This window comes from Solanum pennellii, chromosome 2 (assembly GCF_001406875.1).
Source record: "Solanum pennellii chromosome 2, SPENNV200".
NCBI lineage: Eukaryota > Viridiplantae > Streptophyta > Magnoliopsida > Solanales > Solanaceae > Solanum > Solanum pennellii.
Window position 1 is genome coordinate 52277607 of NC_028638.1, and position 14640 is coordinate 52292246.

Consider the following 14640-nt stretch of genomic DNA (forward strand, 5'->3'; position numbering starts at 1 on the left):
TAACTGAGAAATCATACGAAAAGGAAAATATTTTGCTAGATAATCAAAATTAGAGAATATTCAAAGCTTATAAAATACACTCTGACTTCATTCTATGCAAGGCGCAAATTCAGCGAGTTCCAAAATAAGTTAATCAGTGTAACGTTACAATAAATGCTAGTCAATATCTCAAAACTTGTCCAAAAAAAGAGCTAGCCTTCCTCCCCCATTTTCACCCCACTTCATTAGCACAGCTTCACAAAATTGCTGCTGTTCCCAAAAACATCATTTAATACTTAAACACGTTCACCCACTTCAGCAGCAGCCCAAATTTACAAAATTTTGCTGGGGTTAACCCACAACATAACTCAATAATTAGCTATTACTAAATAAGTTCTAAAACATGTAATTGTCATCAGCTGTTGAGAGTAGAAAGCATTCCTCCAGTTGCAGTTGGAATAACTACTTCCCAACCAGGTCCTTTGAGAGGAAGGACATTAACACATGATTCTGTGTTACCATCTTCACCTGAAGGAGGGCGGATAAGTAGATCACTACGGTCTAAAATCCTCTGCAGATCTTCGTCACTGACATCTGTCTGCACCAACTTGTCCTCCTCACTGTCTTGATCTCTCAAGAGAGACAACAAATCTTCCTCCTGCAACATTGAAAATTAATTAACAAAACTCACCTATTCTTTTCATCTACCAAGTGCCACAAATAATCTACTCTGTTGCATTGTTACCGCATAAAACAGAAAAGAAATGGGTTCAACACAACAAACAAGGTAAAGCAGGAACATATTCGAACAAGTAATGAGAAAGTAAACAACCAAAAAACTATCAGTCTCCAATAGTTGCTACACAAAGTTTGAAAGATAGCAACTCACTAATTATACTATACAGGGAAAATAGAATTTGCTAAATGGGATGAAAAAAACAGAACTTCCTAGAGGGAAACAAGCAGAAACCTCTGTAACATCGATGGAAGGCTTGCTGCTACTTTCCTGCTTAAATTGTCCTTTTCCAATAACCACATGCTCAAGCTTCAACTTGCTAAAAGCTCTTTTGAGGATTCGACCCTGAAACACACACATTTTATTTATTAGAATAAGCAATAAAGAGCTGCAAACACACTTCCAGATATAGGCCCTGAATCATACCTCCACAGACAGAGCTGTTGAAAGTCTGTAGACATGAACAGGTTTGGTTTGACCAATTCTGTGACACCGATCCATTGCCTGTAGATCCATTTGAGGATTCTGAAAAGGAAAATGTAAACTAACTTATTAAATCTAAAATGGCCATCAATTCCATAAATGCTACAAACAAGGAAAAATAGAACAGCACAAAAATAACATAAAAGAAAAGGCAAATTCAAGGCAATAGTTTGATGAGGTAAGGAGTTGTTTGGTAGGGTGTACAAGATTAGTAATGAATAGGGAGTACCGCTAATGTTGGGATTAATTATGCTGACATTTTTAACCGACTGTTTGGTTTGTTGTATAATTGAATAGGGTACATTAGAATAAGAATAGTATACTGAATAGGGACTGTTGTATTTATTGAATAGACTGTACTAGAATAGAAATAGTACACCGTATTGTTAGTGACATGGTTTATTATGTATAACTTATACATGTATAACTTATACAGATATTGAACACACTACCAAACAACGATGTATCTGATAAGTGAAACTACTCTATAAGAAAAGAGAGGAACTATAGCATACAAAATTACTGATTCTTTAGGCTGGAAACTATGCAGTTCTCTTCCGAGAGCCTACTTGTCAGAGAAAAAAAACTCCTTGTTTTTATCTTTGATATCATGGAATTCTTTATGCTAAAGTCAATTATAGAACTATCTAATGGGTGAACCATGCAAAAAAAATCATTGGAAAAAGGCAATAAGCAAATGAAAACACAAGGGGGTCTTTAAGAACATACCCAGTCACTGTCATACAAAATACAGGTATCAGCAGCAGTGAGATTGATACCAAGGCCACCAGCTCTTGTGCTAAGAAGAAATATCCTGTACTTGCTGCTAACATCATTGAACTCCTTGATCTGTCGCTCGAATAAGGAAAATACAAACGGATCAACTTCATTAAGAATTTTACAGATAATGAACAAGATTATGTGACCATTCCAACAGCACATGAACTACAATAAGAGCCAAAATACTTTAGAGGGAGTTCAAGTGAGAGGAACATTAAATAATGCAACATTGAGAGTAGTCATTAAGAAATTTGTTGCATAAAAGTAAAATAAAGCAGCATAGCACTACTTGATATCAATATAAGCAAGGAGATGGAAACTTTGCTCTGAAATGAAAAATGATAGGGGACAGCAGATGAGATAAATTGGAAAGGAAGAACAGACTTCAGCAGGAGAGTTAATCACTCCTTTTTTCCAGAAAAATGGAGTGAAACAACTTAGAGCCCAAAAGCAAATACTTTATGAGTAGAAATCATTAATCCTAGGCACTTTCTCTTGCCAATCATGAGAAAAGTACTCAAGTTGATTGGTACACCATCACGTTTCAACCAGACAATCCACACACATCAGGAACAGTAAAGTTCCATCCATAATCAATTAGAGTTATGAACACTAGAGGTTTATCAATACAGCAATTGTAGTAGCCAGATGTTGATAAAAACTCATGCAGACTATCCCACGGCCATAATTGCCCACAACTTCTCTGAGCAAGACAATTAGACAAGCTGGAATGATAAAACAATCAAAACAATCTTAGGAATTACAGACTTCAATGTGTGAAGTACCAATTGTCTACATCATCACTGGTTCAAACCTTCGAAGAATCAGAACAAAAACATTCTGAATCAGCATCAAAAGTTAGCACCAATTACCTGTCTTTGTCTTTCATCCAATTTCACACTGCCATCAATTCTACAAACATCGAATCCCCTTTCACTAAAATAATAGTCCATTAGGTCTAGTACTCTAGTCCACTGAGAGAATATCAAAACCTGTTGGCAGTTAATGAAATGAGTTTTCAATAGTTCGAGCAAAGTGGGAAGACAGAAAATCTTGAAGCACCAGACAGCTTAGAAAACCTTGTGATTGCGAGCAAAAAGCTTTGATAACAGCCGGTCCAGCAAGCGAAATTTGCCACATTGCTCAACTATTTGTTCCACAGGTGGATAAAAATCTGCCAATTAAAGAATGATATTACAGGTTACTACCAACACAAGCACACAATTATCAGTTTCACAAATCATCCATCACATACTAGAACCGTTGAAGATAGACTCCAAGAGGTCAGGATGGTTGCAATTCTTGCGAAGTTGAACCATCAAGTTATTAAGCCTTCCTTTAAATCCATTCCCTGCAAAATAAATCAGACAAGGCATTAGGACTGTGAACTCAACAGGGTCCAGGCATAACTAAAACCATATAATGGTACATAAAAACAAATTCACTTCACAGGATAAAACAAACATAAAAGACACTCCCAAATTAAACCTGGAGATGCCGTAAGTGTGGTAAAAGAAAGTCATTGTTTTATTACAAGAGACAATAAAAAAGCAAAGTTAAACCAATACAATTCTCTCAAACTAAGATATAAGTTAAAATTTTACCATGATACAGTGAACACATTCTCTATAAAACCAAAAATCTAGAGAGAACACATTCTTGATCAAACTGAAAACTCGAAGTAAGTAACCAATACACCTCATCAAAATCAGATATCTTAAGATTACACTAATTACCAGTGGACACATTCTCAATAACATAGCCCTCCAACACATTCTTTATAAAACCAAAAATCTAGAGAGAGAACACATTTTTTGATCAAACTGAAAACCTAGAAGTAATTAACCAATACACCTCATCAAAATCAGATATATTTAAGATTACACTAATTACCAGTGGACACATTCTCAATCAAATAGCCCTCCAGCGTCCTATTAATTAGGTGTTCCTGGAACTTTTTCTGGTAATCAGTCAGGGTGGCATACAAAATTATCTCCTTCTTACGAGGAAGCATTTGCTCAACATCCACTTTCAGCCTCCGTAGAAGAAAAGGGCGTAATATTGCATGGAGTTTTGCCACCACCTGCAATTACCACATTATTAATCAAGTGATGATTGTTTTAAGATGAAAAAGAAATGGTTATAATACTGGAAAATAATCATACTTGTGCTCTCCTTCTTTCTTCCATCTCTTCTTTTTCAGATTCAGTGCTGAACTTCCCCGACAGATCAAACCTGATAAATAAACAGACCACCTAATATATTACACCAAGATTCTTCATGAGTTAGGGGATGATCAGAACTGTGGCAGATCCTACATTTGATTCTCCAGCTACATGCACTTCATACTGATAGACTAAGTAGATCATCATTATTCATTCCTATGAACTCTGAAAAGAATCAGTGTAATTACTCCAATACAAGTGACAATACAGTAATAGCACGTATTAGGATTTTTAAGACCAGACCACAATAGAAAGTCAATTGAAGGTGAAGAAAGAAGTGGCTGCTACTTTTGAAAAACATATTAACATATAACATCAGCAGATAAATACAAATCACAATTATATTACAGTTATTAAAACATGTTTAAAACAGTCACATGCAAGCATTTTGACCAAAATGGTCAAATTAATAAGCTGATTACCATGACTCGAATTCATCGTGGGATGAGAATATATCAGGTAAAATGAAGTTTAACAAGGACCACAGCTCAGCTAAGTTATTCTGCAGAGGGGTTCCAGTTAATAGAAGCTTGTTTTCAATCGGCAACAGCTTCAACTCTTTGAGCAGTTTGCATTTCGAGTTTTTTAGCCTATGTCCCTAAGAAAGAAGTAACAAAATATCAGAAAAAAGCGTACAAAATGAGCTGCTTTTAAACGGAATGACTGTAGATAGAAAATGATACAAAATAATAATACTAAGTTTAAAAGGCAAACTGTCAGTTGTGGGTACCTCATCCACCACAAGATATTTCCAACTGTAGTGCCTCAGGAATTTCCTTGAGTCACTCATTGCAATTTCATAAGACGTAATTACAATGGGAAAGTTGGGACCTATGGTCCTAGGCATGTGCTTTATCCGTATCTCATCCCTCTGTTTCTTGTCACCATGATAGATGATTGCCTTGATTGAGGGCACAAACCTTTCAATTGAAATAGAAAAAAAAACATCATGCCTTATAGATGGACACAAATAACACAAGACAATTTCAACCCAAAAAGGAAGCAGCTTTACCAATACACAAACAGAACATCAAGATAATGGCACAGGAATGGAGATGCTGATGTACCTTGCCATTTCATTCAACCAATTTGAAAGTGTAGACAGGGGAGCAATGACCAAATATGGACCATCCAACCCATTCCCCTTCAAATGAGCAAGAAAAGCTATTGTTTGAATTGTTTTTCCAAGTCCCATTTGATCTGCTAGAATACCATTCAATCCATTTTGCCATAACGAAATCAACCACTTGACACCTTTCAGTTGATAAGATTTCAACTTCCCACCAGTCAGCAAGGGTACTAGTTCCGCCTGCTCTTTCTCAAATCTCTCTTCCTCCGTAAGGGTTGCATCTTTGATAGGAACATCCTCTTTAGATCTAGTAAGCATGGCAGCAACAGCTCTTTTGGCTTTGTTCTACACAATTTATTAAAACCGTTTCAATGAAATGAAGGTGACAACAAAACTAGCCTTCCACAATTAAGAAAAGGAAATAGCCTCCAAAAGAATTACAGTTATATTTTTAGACACGAGTATTAAGGGCCACAGTAAAGCAAAACCATAGACATTTTAATAATTTCCATGAGACAAAAATGAAAGAAATTTAAAATACAATCCAAAAGAAAATTCAACCAGTCTAATGGCAGGATAAAACTATCCAACAAACTCTCAACTAGAGTTCTTTGTTTGATGATAAATTCAAGATATAGGTAAAATAAGACAACAAGAAAAGGTGTACATTGTTGTAGCTTGTTGCCTTCCGTTTTGAGCCACGGCCTTTCTTGTTTTCTTTAACGCTTTTCTCTTCATCTTCCATCACTTTCTGCTCATACAAAGTGAAAAAATGAACTTGATAAGCAAAATATTTTCAACTTTCCACATTAAACTTAAATTCTTCAAAATGTCAGGAATATACCGTTGTTGTGATGTTATCCATCTTCTCCAGTAGAAACTCAGAGTAAAGCTGTGTCTGGGTAAGAAGCTCATCCAGCTTGGTAAACTGAGTGTCATTCAAGATGGGGGCTTCCTTGAGATTATTTAGCTGTTCCTCTTCCTCCTTTGCCCGTGCTTTTATCAATATTTCTTCCTCTGTTGCCATGTTTTCAGGTATATGAGTGGCATCGCCATTTTCTGGGTACAAACTTACTTCTTCCTCCAATTTGACAGTCAAGTCCTGTTTGCAGGTATCCTTCAAGACAGGAACAGACAATAGATTCAGAAGAAAAATAACATTAAAATGTTTTTTGAGAACCTAAGGGGCTAGACTCTTGCAGGGAAAAGAAAACAAGAAAAGAAGTATCAGAATGAAATCTCCCTCAAACCTAAAATCAGAAAAGAAAAAAGCAGGACAAGAGTCTGACCAAACTACTACAACTAATTCTCCTTACAACAACTCTACGCTTTATGATTAATATGGACCTATAATCAACCTCCAGAACATTTTCTTCAGTTAGATGGGGTAATATGCCTCCGTCTAAATTCAGAAATAAACAATAGGCTACAACTGCAATACAGGTGAGGAGATACCGAAGAAACTTAAATCCCCATCAGGGCAGTGTTCCTTGATTCAGTAAACCTCCACACAGAAATAACTGGTAAGTGATACCAAAACTCAGCATGTTAATCAAAAACATATACAGAAAGCAAGAAAAATAAGCAGCTATTGGTAAATGATACCAGAACTCAGATGTGACTCAAAACCATAACTATAAGCAAGAAAAATAAGCAGCTACTGGTAAATGATACCAGAACTCAGCATGTGAATCAAAAACATCAACTGAAGACAAGAAAAATAAGCAGCTACATGCCTTGGAAACTCACAAAAGATTAGGAAGAAAACATTACAACATTTTACACTGATGACTAGTAGAGTGACAATCACTTCAAACAAATTGATCTAACTTTGGAGTTCATACATGTCCTGCTTCACTAATCTTCCACTCCTCCCCTTCCTCACTTCTCTGCCCTAGGGTACGCAAAATGTCTTCAAACCAAGTTATTACTTTATCAAGAAAACTCCGCCTAAGCTAGCGACTTATTTTCAAGGATAAGGATTTGAGAATTCAAAGTCAATACATTATACAGTAACCAACAATACCTACAAACTACGAAGTATGCTTCCAATCACAACAACTGCAACCTTAAAAAAATCCAGTAGGGACAACGGTAAAGAGCAAGAAAACACAAATAAACATTACAAAAATAAATAAGTAAATACGCGAAAAGATTGAGCAATACCTCATCTTCGAGAACGGAAACAGGAGAGTCCGCAACTGCCCTGTCCTTCACTCCTTCGTCGGCCACCATTTTTAGTCCAAACCTAAGCTCGGATAAACAGCATTACACAATCAAAAACAGTCCAACAAAACAAAATTATAGGCAACTCAAAGTAAAGCATCTACACTCTTGTATTTCCGCCGGAGAAAAATTAATCAGTAGAAAGACGGAATCGGACTAAAGGAAATAAGAAAACACACAAGAAAATGCTCAAAATCACCACATACTGAATCAGTTTCTTCAATGAACGGAAGAAAGTCGGAGCAACGGAGCCGGGATGAGACCGGAGAGAATGGGCGGCACTGGAAAAGGTGCACTGTATATGCAGAATTGCAGCTAAAAGGTTAATAAATTTTCTTTCTTTTATTGCAATCGAAATAGTCGTGCAAGAAGACCAAAAGGCGGGAAAACAATGTTACAAGATTACCCTAGAAAGTTGGAAATAATATCATGAAAGCCATCGATGGCGTCTGCGCGTGTTATAGTGCTCCACATCGCTAAGCCCGAAATATTGTCGCGTTATCCCGTAAAATATTAATTATGGGTTGTCACATCCATAGTGGCCCAATTTAAATTTAAATTTTGCAGAGAGATAACTAAAGAGGAAACTTTGATCTGTCTCCCATGAGACTGATTCTGCTGACCAGTATGGTAGAGGGATTTTTAAAAAGTACAAACTCTGTAACACTCAATTATATTCAAATTTGTTTATACTCTTTCCAAGAAATAGATAGAAATAGTTTATGTGATTACTTTATCTCGATCTTGTATATAAAATAATTTATTTTATTATTTATATTAAAAAATAATGAGAGAATTAATCTTAAGATGAGATGATATTTTTTTAAAAATTATTATATTTATTCCACCAACTAACCCTTCTTATTTCAAGAAGTTTGTAGCATTTTGTACCATGATCAAATATTTTCATTTTTAATTTTTTGAAAACAAAACTACATAATTGAGAAAAGAATTGATTGCCGCTCTAACTAATATATAATTATATTAACTGGACCAAACAAAATTTAAATTTTTTCTCAGTATCCTAATAGAGGTAGTTGTTGATAGTGACTTGAAATAGTGCTTGGGTCATGGAAGTTGATGATGGAGCCCGTAGAGGTTGGTGAAAGCATCAACCAAGAATCTTAAGATGAGAGGAATAACAAATGATCATTTAAATTCCTTTGTACATGGGTAGGTAACGCCTCTCATATATGTGATCAGGCGAGAGTTAACTCAAATTTTTTTCGTAAAAAATTATATTATTTATAATTATACAACATTAAAATTATGGTTTATCTATATATAGTAGAAGATGTCGAAACCATTTCGTTTAGTTTGTGTATTTACTTCTTTATATTTTGAATCCATTAGTGAAAATTCTGACTCTATCATTACATGTAACTCGATTCTTATATTTCTACGTGAACTATTTGTTTTAAGACGTTTTATTAAGAATTAATTAGTGATTATGAAAGAATACTCAATAGGTTGAAAATTGACTATGCAAAACATCAAGGCATACCACAAAAATATGACTCCTAAATGAACTTTTTTTTTCCAAGTGTGAAGAAATATTCTTGTAGTCGAAGTAGAAGAAATTTAGTACTCGAATAAAATAGAGATGGATCCAAGTTATAATTTTGTTTTCTTCTTGAAAACAAAAAGACACAATATAAATTGAAAATGTAACTACTTATTACAATGTGGAATTAAGTAGTCATATCCTTCCACAAGTAGCCTTTCTATTGAATCCAAATTACATATCTAGGAATGGTAACATAGATTGTCAAATCCCATATAGTCATTGTTCTCCAGCTTCTCTATCATATTTGCTATCCCCACACCACCTGCCAGTTATCCAACATAAGGTTATTTTTAAGGCCCAGAAAATAGAAAGAAGCAATTGCCAGGATGAAAGATGATTTATACCTAAGCTGATTGCACTGGTAAATATTGTCATGGCCAGTATGAATATGATTATAGAGGCTCTTCCAAGCAGTGCAATTACTCTTCTTATGACGTGTTGACCAACTACTGCAGCAATTGTTGCTATAGAAACGAAATAAGTAGCTGCATTTTGAAATATAAACTGTCAAGATTAAATTTCATCGTAAGGTAGTTATAGTGAAGATAATTTCTTCATAGTTTTTTTTGTCTATGTTGCCTACCGTATGGGACAGGGAAACGCTTCAATAGGTAATATTGCACAACTGACATAGAGGATGAGAAAGTCATTGAAAAGGTTGATGTTGCACTTGCTACCTGCCATATTTGTTTTGATCACTTTGTCAATTCGAGTACTTATTATGGGTAATAGTTATTGTATTACCCGACTGTCAATGTATGGAAGTTAAACACGATTGGTTTTACATGAACAGAGTTATTGTATAGGTACAAGAAAGAAGAAACAGATAGAATATATGGAGTATTAAAAGGCAACATGTACCTGAGGAGGAATTCCAAGTTCTAGAAACAGCGGTCCAAGGATGAAGCCACCTCCGAGACCAAGCAATCCGCCAACAATACCAGCAACTATGCCACAACAACAGTAAAAGAAGAGTAGATGTGGCTTCCAGTTTGTTATCTCCTTTCCTTTTGATGCAATCACCCTTGTCCCCTTGTACAGACATACTGCTTCATACAATGAAACCGAAACAGCAACAGGTACCTAATTAACACATATATCAAATCGTCATCCTTCTTGCTCATTCAAAAAAGTTTTTGTCTTAATTCCCAAACTAAATGGGAATTACCTGCAATAAATTTAAAATCCAGTACCCGATGGAGCATGTCGTGGTGTAGGTCTGCAAGCAAAAAAATGAATAACCATCGGTATAAAAATAAAAATGCAGCATATACATCATGAGTATGTGTTGGAGACTAGAAAGATTATTGTTTACCTTGACAATTTGAATAGCAAGGAAAGCCACCCAAACAAACATTAGAAGTCCCAATTCTTTCCAGTAAACGTTGCGAAGCATGGGAACCTAATCAGGTGAAATTGGAAAGTTGAATTAAATGGAGTAGTTGTTAAGGAAGATGGGATAAAATTTAGTCATCAACAGAGCATACTTACAGTGTCATCTACACTAGCTAATGGACCAGTAGGAAGTAGCTTGTATTCCCCTTCAGACTCTGCATTCATTTCAACTCATAATTTACTTCTTGTATGATCTCTAATTATGTTTCTACTACTCTATTTGTTTTCATGCAATCGCGCACTCAAAGAAGCCAAAATTTTACCTGGCTTGTACTCTGACTCTAACTGCATCTTGGTTGCTTCCTGGGATTATATTATAGCGCGATATCAAGGTCTAGTGAATTCATGAAAAGAAACGCTACAACATAGAATCATGAAGAAATGTAAAAAAAAACAAAAAAACTCACCTTTTTCATTAATGTTTCCTTCTTCCATGTCTCAATTCCCTTGAACAATGCCTTTGTCGAGGTACCTACACAACATATGTAATATAGTTAACCTTTTTTGCAAAAGATGGAATAACATTGTACATGGCAGGAATCCAAGACACATTTCGTCACAAGTATTTAAACGACAATGATAATATAATAAGTCAGTTCAGTACGATGATCAAATTGATTTGGGAATGGAATAGTTACCAACGAAAAGGATGATAAGGAGTACAGTGACCATCCAATCAGCAAAGATGACATTGAAAGCCACCCCAATGCTAATACCAAGCATGAGCATAGGTTGTAAGAGCAAAGCCAAATCATAGTCAATTATAGGCATATCTAGAGTTGGGTGCCTCAGCCTCATGTTGTAGTACACTGTTGATCCAGCTGCTCCCATTATCATGCCTTTAACAAAATCAATATAGTTTAGTACTGTTTCACAAATATACATACTAACTACATGTTAGTATGGTATATAAATACATACACTTGGATATAGCTGTAGATGATTTTGGATCAAAGCCAATTATAAGAGTTAGCATTGGAACAAAAATTCCACCGCCGCCAACCCCTCCAACGCTTCCCAAAGCAGCACCAAAAAATCCCACAATGGATCCAACAATTACTCTCCATCCAAACTCCATCTCCTGCAAGCTCCCAAAGAAAAAAAACATTACTTACATTTCATTACTACTTTTTATGTGATCATGTTGTTTGTCAGGTTACGGAATTTGAGAAATAAAAAAAGATTTTTGAAACTAGTCATATACATTTTCATGTTGATATTGAGTAAACAAAATATGCTCTCTATAATCTTACCGGCCAAACGTGCTCATAAGAGGACTTTCCACTCCACAGAAAATGCACAAGCCTTACTGCAAAGCTTTGTGGTCTCATCTCATTATGCTCTACATAACTAATGTTATAAGTAGCAGCTGGCTCTAATTTATCCTTCAAAGTAAGCCTTTCTGCATTAATCCCAGCTTCGCTTATTATGAATAATCCCCAGCATAGTATCCATACTGCTGATACGAAAAACGCCTTCATTCTCTTTTTTATCTCTTCATTAGCCATCATAAAAAGTTCAACTCAAATAGCCTTAATTAAGAAATATATATAGAAGTAGCTTCCTCTGAGGTAATAAATTTGGCTACTTCTATATATATTCCACTTTGAAGGACCTGAGGGGAATTAAAAGAGCAGAAACAAACTTTTAATTTGTATGCTTGAATATCCTTTCACTGCCTGCGTTTATATATATATATATATTACGTATATAAGTTGAAAGAGCTGTAAAAACGTGTATGTGATGGACATTTTACGTGTTTTGTACTATTGAACAAAGATATCCTTTTAAATAAGGTTATATAAGAACTTATGTCCTTTTATATGTCATGTAATTACTTGATTATACAGATATTCTTTACACCGTCAATATACAAAAACTTAAGTCACGAGGCTTAGTTCAGCAACTTGTTATGTTAAGGGTGTCCAAAATAAGTTATTTAATCATTTCATATATCATTTACTTGTATGTATGCTCTTAAGATGTCTAATTGACACTATGTGGCTACGACACTGCAGCTAGCCTAGACAGATCACATCTCATTAGAAAGCTCTTTTCTTTATAACTATTTCAAAACTTTAATGACTAGTAAAATTGAACTAGCGCGAAAAATGAAACCATCTAGAGGGATATAGAATTCGAAATTTTCATGTTCAACCCCAATAATGTTGTCAAACATAGAACTAGTGTTTGTTTCTTGATGCTAATTACTTACGTCTACACTAAACAACCATCGGAAAATTTGCAAAGTTTTAGTAATTTTGTCGTATATATGCAAATTAAAGGGAGATAGGAAAGGAAGTCCTTTTTTTTTTCTTTTCTTTTTTTTGCTTCTACTCCACAAATTAGGAACCAAAAAATTAGAGGGAAGCAGCGTTGTTTGTCTTGTTAATGTGAAATTTCCAAGAAACCCTCCAATTCATCATCTTACGCATGGATATAACCATGCATGTCTGACGATATATATGTATCTCAGAGCATGAAACTTACACTTGACCATATTGGTATGAATATCATGATGATAACACGTACATCTGATTACTTGATATTTGGGACTACGTACAGGATTTCATTAAGAAATTTATTTGTAATTCGGTCTGGATTATAGATGTACTAACCGGTAATATAAGGATTAGTTACGAGAGAATCTATATATTATTTTATGTAAGAATTAGTTATTGCATATTTTATTTATTTCCTCATTTAACTTCTAATGTATTTAAATTTTTTTCATAGCAAAAGAATGGTACTCCTAAAACATGATTTAATACATCAATAGCCTGCGTAGCTTCTAATCCGACTATTTATGGATTCGTAGAGAGAAAATGTAATTAATTAGCCAAAACTCAGTGACTTAAGAAATGATAGTGTACAGTTGGGGATTATGGCGTCTGTATACAAACAATTTACACGTTTTCGAGAGAACGATATGATGTAAAACAAATAGAAAATTTTGGTTAGTTATAACAGTCTAAACAAGTTGTATATTTCTAGGAAACTTCTGAAGATGTATTTGTACGATCACTGGAAGTACAGAAATCTTTGCTCTCAGCACAGTACCAAATTGTTTAATTTGGATCACATATATCATTCGCGTTAAACTATCAGGTTCCTATCATAAGTTCATGCACATTTACGCGCTTTCAGTTTTAGGGAAAAGACATATGAAGTAGATGTTTCGTTTTTTAGCCCTCCTCCTTAGAAACTTCCACCCATGATGATTCGAACCAACAACCCATAACTTCAGTTCAGTGTTGGAGATGGTGGAGGCGTAATTATATTACCTGCCACCATTTATTCTAGTCTAGCTAAGATTTTCTGTATTGGGATCACATATCATAAAAATACCGTCTAAGCTGTTACCTGTTATCTTATTTGATTTCAATAATGCTTCTATTGGTATTAGTATTTTACCAAATATATAAAATAAAAAATTTACATTTGAAGACAAATTAAGTTCTATTCATATATTTATCTCAGATCTTCACATGTATCTCTTCTCAAATTTCGATTCTTCCTCTTTAAGATATGCTTGATTTTAATTGGGTAACTTTCACATATAGCAAACACAAAATTTAAATTTATATGTGATAGTAAAGTTTGCATAATTATGCTCCATAGCAAACATAAGGAGTGTACATGACCGGGTTGGTTCGATTTTTTCTAATATCAAACCAAACCATTTCTGTCAGGTTTTTGAATTTATAAACCAAACCAAACCAATAAAACTCGACTTTTTCAACTTCGGGTTTTTTCCGATTTCTTCGGGGTTTTTCGAATTTTCGGGTTTTTTTCTATAAAGTATTCATACAAACATATAATTTACTTGTACATCAAATATTTCTTTAGTCCTACCAAAATGCAACTATCTAACTTATTTTTCAAGAAAATAATAAAAAATATGATATGATTAATGACACTAAAATATTCAACGAAATAATAATAAAATCGCGTAAAAAATATTGCAAATTAATAAATCATAATGAAATTGATCATAATTTAAAGTACTAAATCATGCTAAAATAAGTTTAGCAAGTATCAGTTACGTGACTAAATATTAAAAGAAAGTAAAATTAAATCATGTATTTTAATTGTCTAAATCTATGTAAAACTAAAAAATAAATATTCAATATTATTGTCATTCTTAGTGTTATTGATTTTTTTTTGCATTAATATTAAT

The 14640-nt window shown here is 34.4% G+C and overlaps 2 protein-coding genes across 2 annotated transcripts; both read right to left on the reverse strand.

The window, feature by feature from the left end:
* Nucleotides 1-63: 63 nt before the first annotated feature.
* LOC107008973 (ATP-dependent DNA helicase DDM1-like) lies at nt 64-7854 on the reverse strand. The gene is made up of 16 exons (XM_027914252.1): nt 7705-7854; nt 7439-7520; nt 6117-6389; nt 5940-6023; nt 5271-5617; nt 4934-5123; nt 4626-4801; nt 4144-4213; nt 3872-4061; nt 3234-3329; nt 3058-3152; nt 2851-2970; nt 1928-2047; nt 1142-1240; nt 950-1060; nt 64-637 (listed from the first exon to the last, which is right to left on the reverse strand). Exons 2-16 carry the CDS (start codon nt 7505-7507, stop codon nt 395-397), a joined length of 2283 nt encoding a protein of 760 aa, XP_027770053.1. The 5' UTR covers nt 7508-7520; nt 7705-7854; the 3' UTR covers nt 64-394.
* Nucleotides 7855-9069: 1215 nt separating this feature from the next.
* On the reverse strand, nt 9070-12217 carry LOC107008912 (sulfite exporter TauE/SafE family protein 3-like). The gene is made up of 12 exons (XM_015208125.2): nt 11714-12217; nt 11382-11541; nt 11099-11299; nt 10868-10932; nt 10724-10763; nt 10557-10615; nt 10381-10467; nt 10234-10284; nt 9927-10148; nt 9649-9742; nt 9410-9550; nt 9070-9327 (listed from the first exon to the last, which is right to left on the reverse strand). The coding sequence occupies exons 1-12, from the start codon at nt 11969-11971 to the stop codon at nt 9245-9247; spliced, it is 1461 nt and encodes a 486-aa protein (XP_015063611.1). The 5' UTR covers nt 11972-12217; the 3' UTR covers nt 9070-9244.
* Between the last annotated feature and the right edge of the window lie 2423 nt (nt 12218-14640).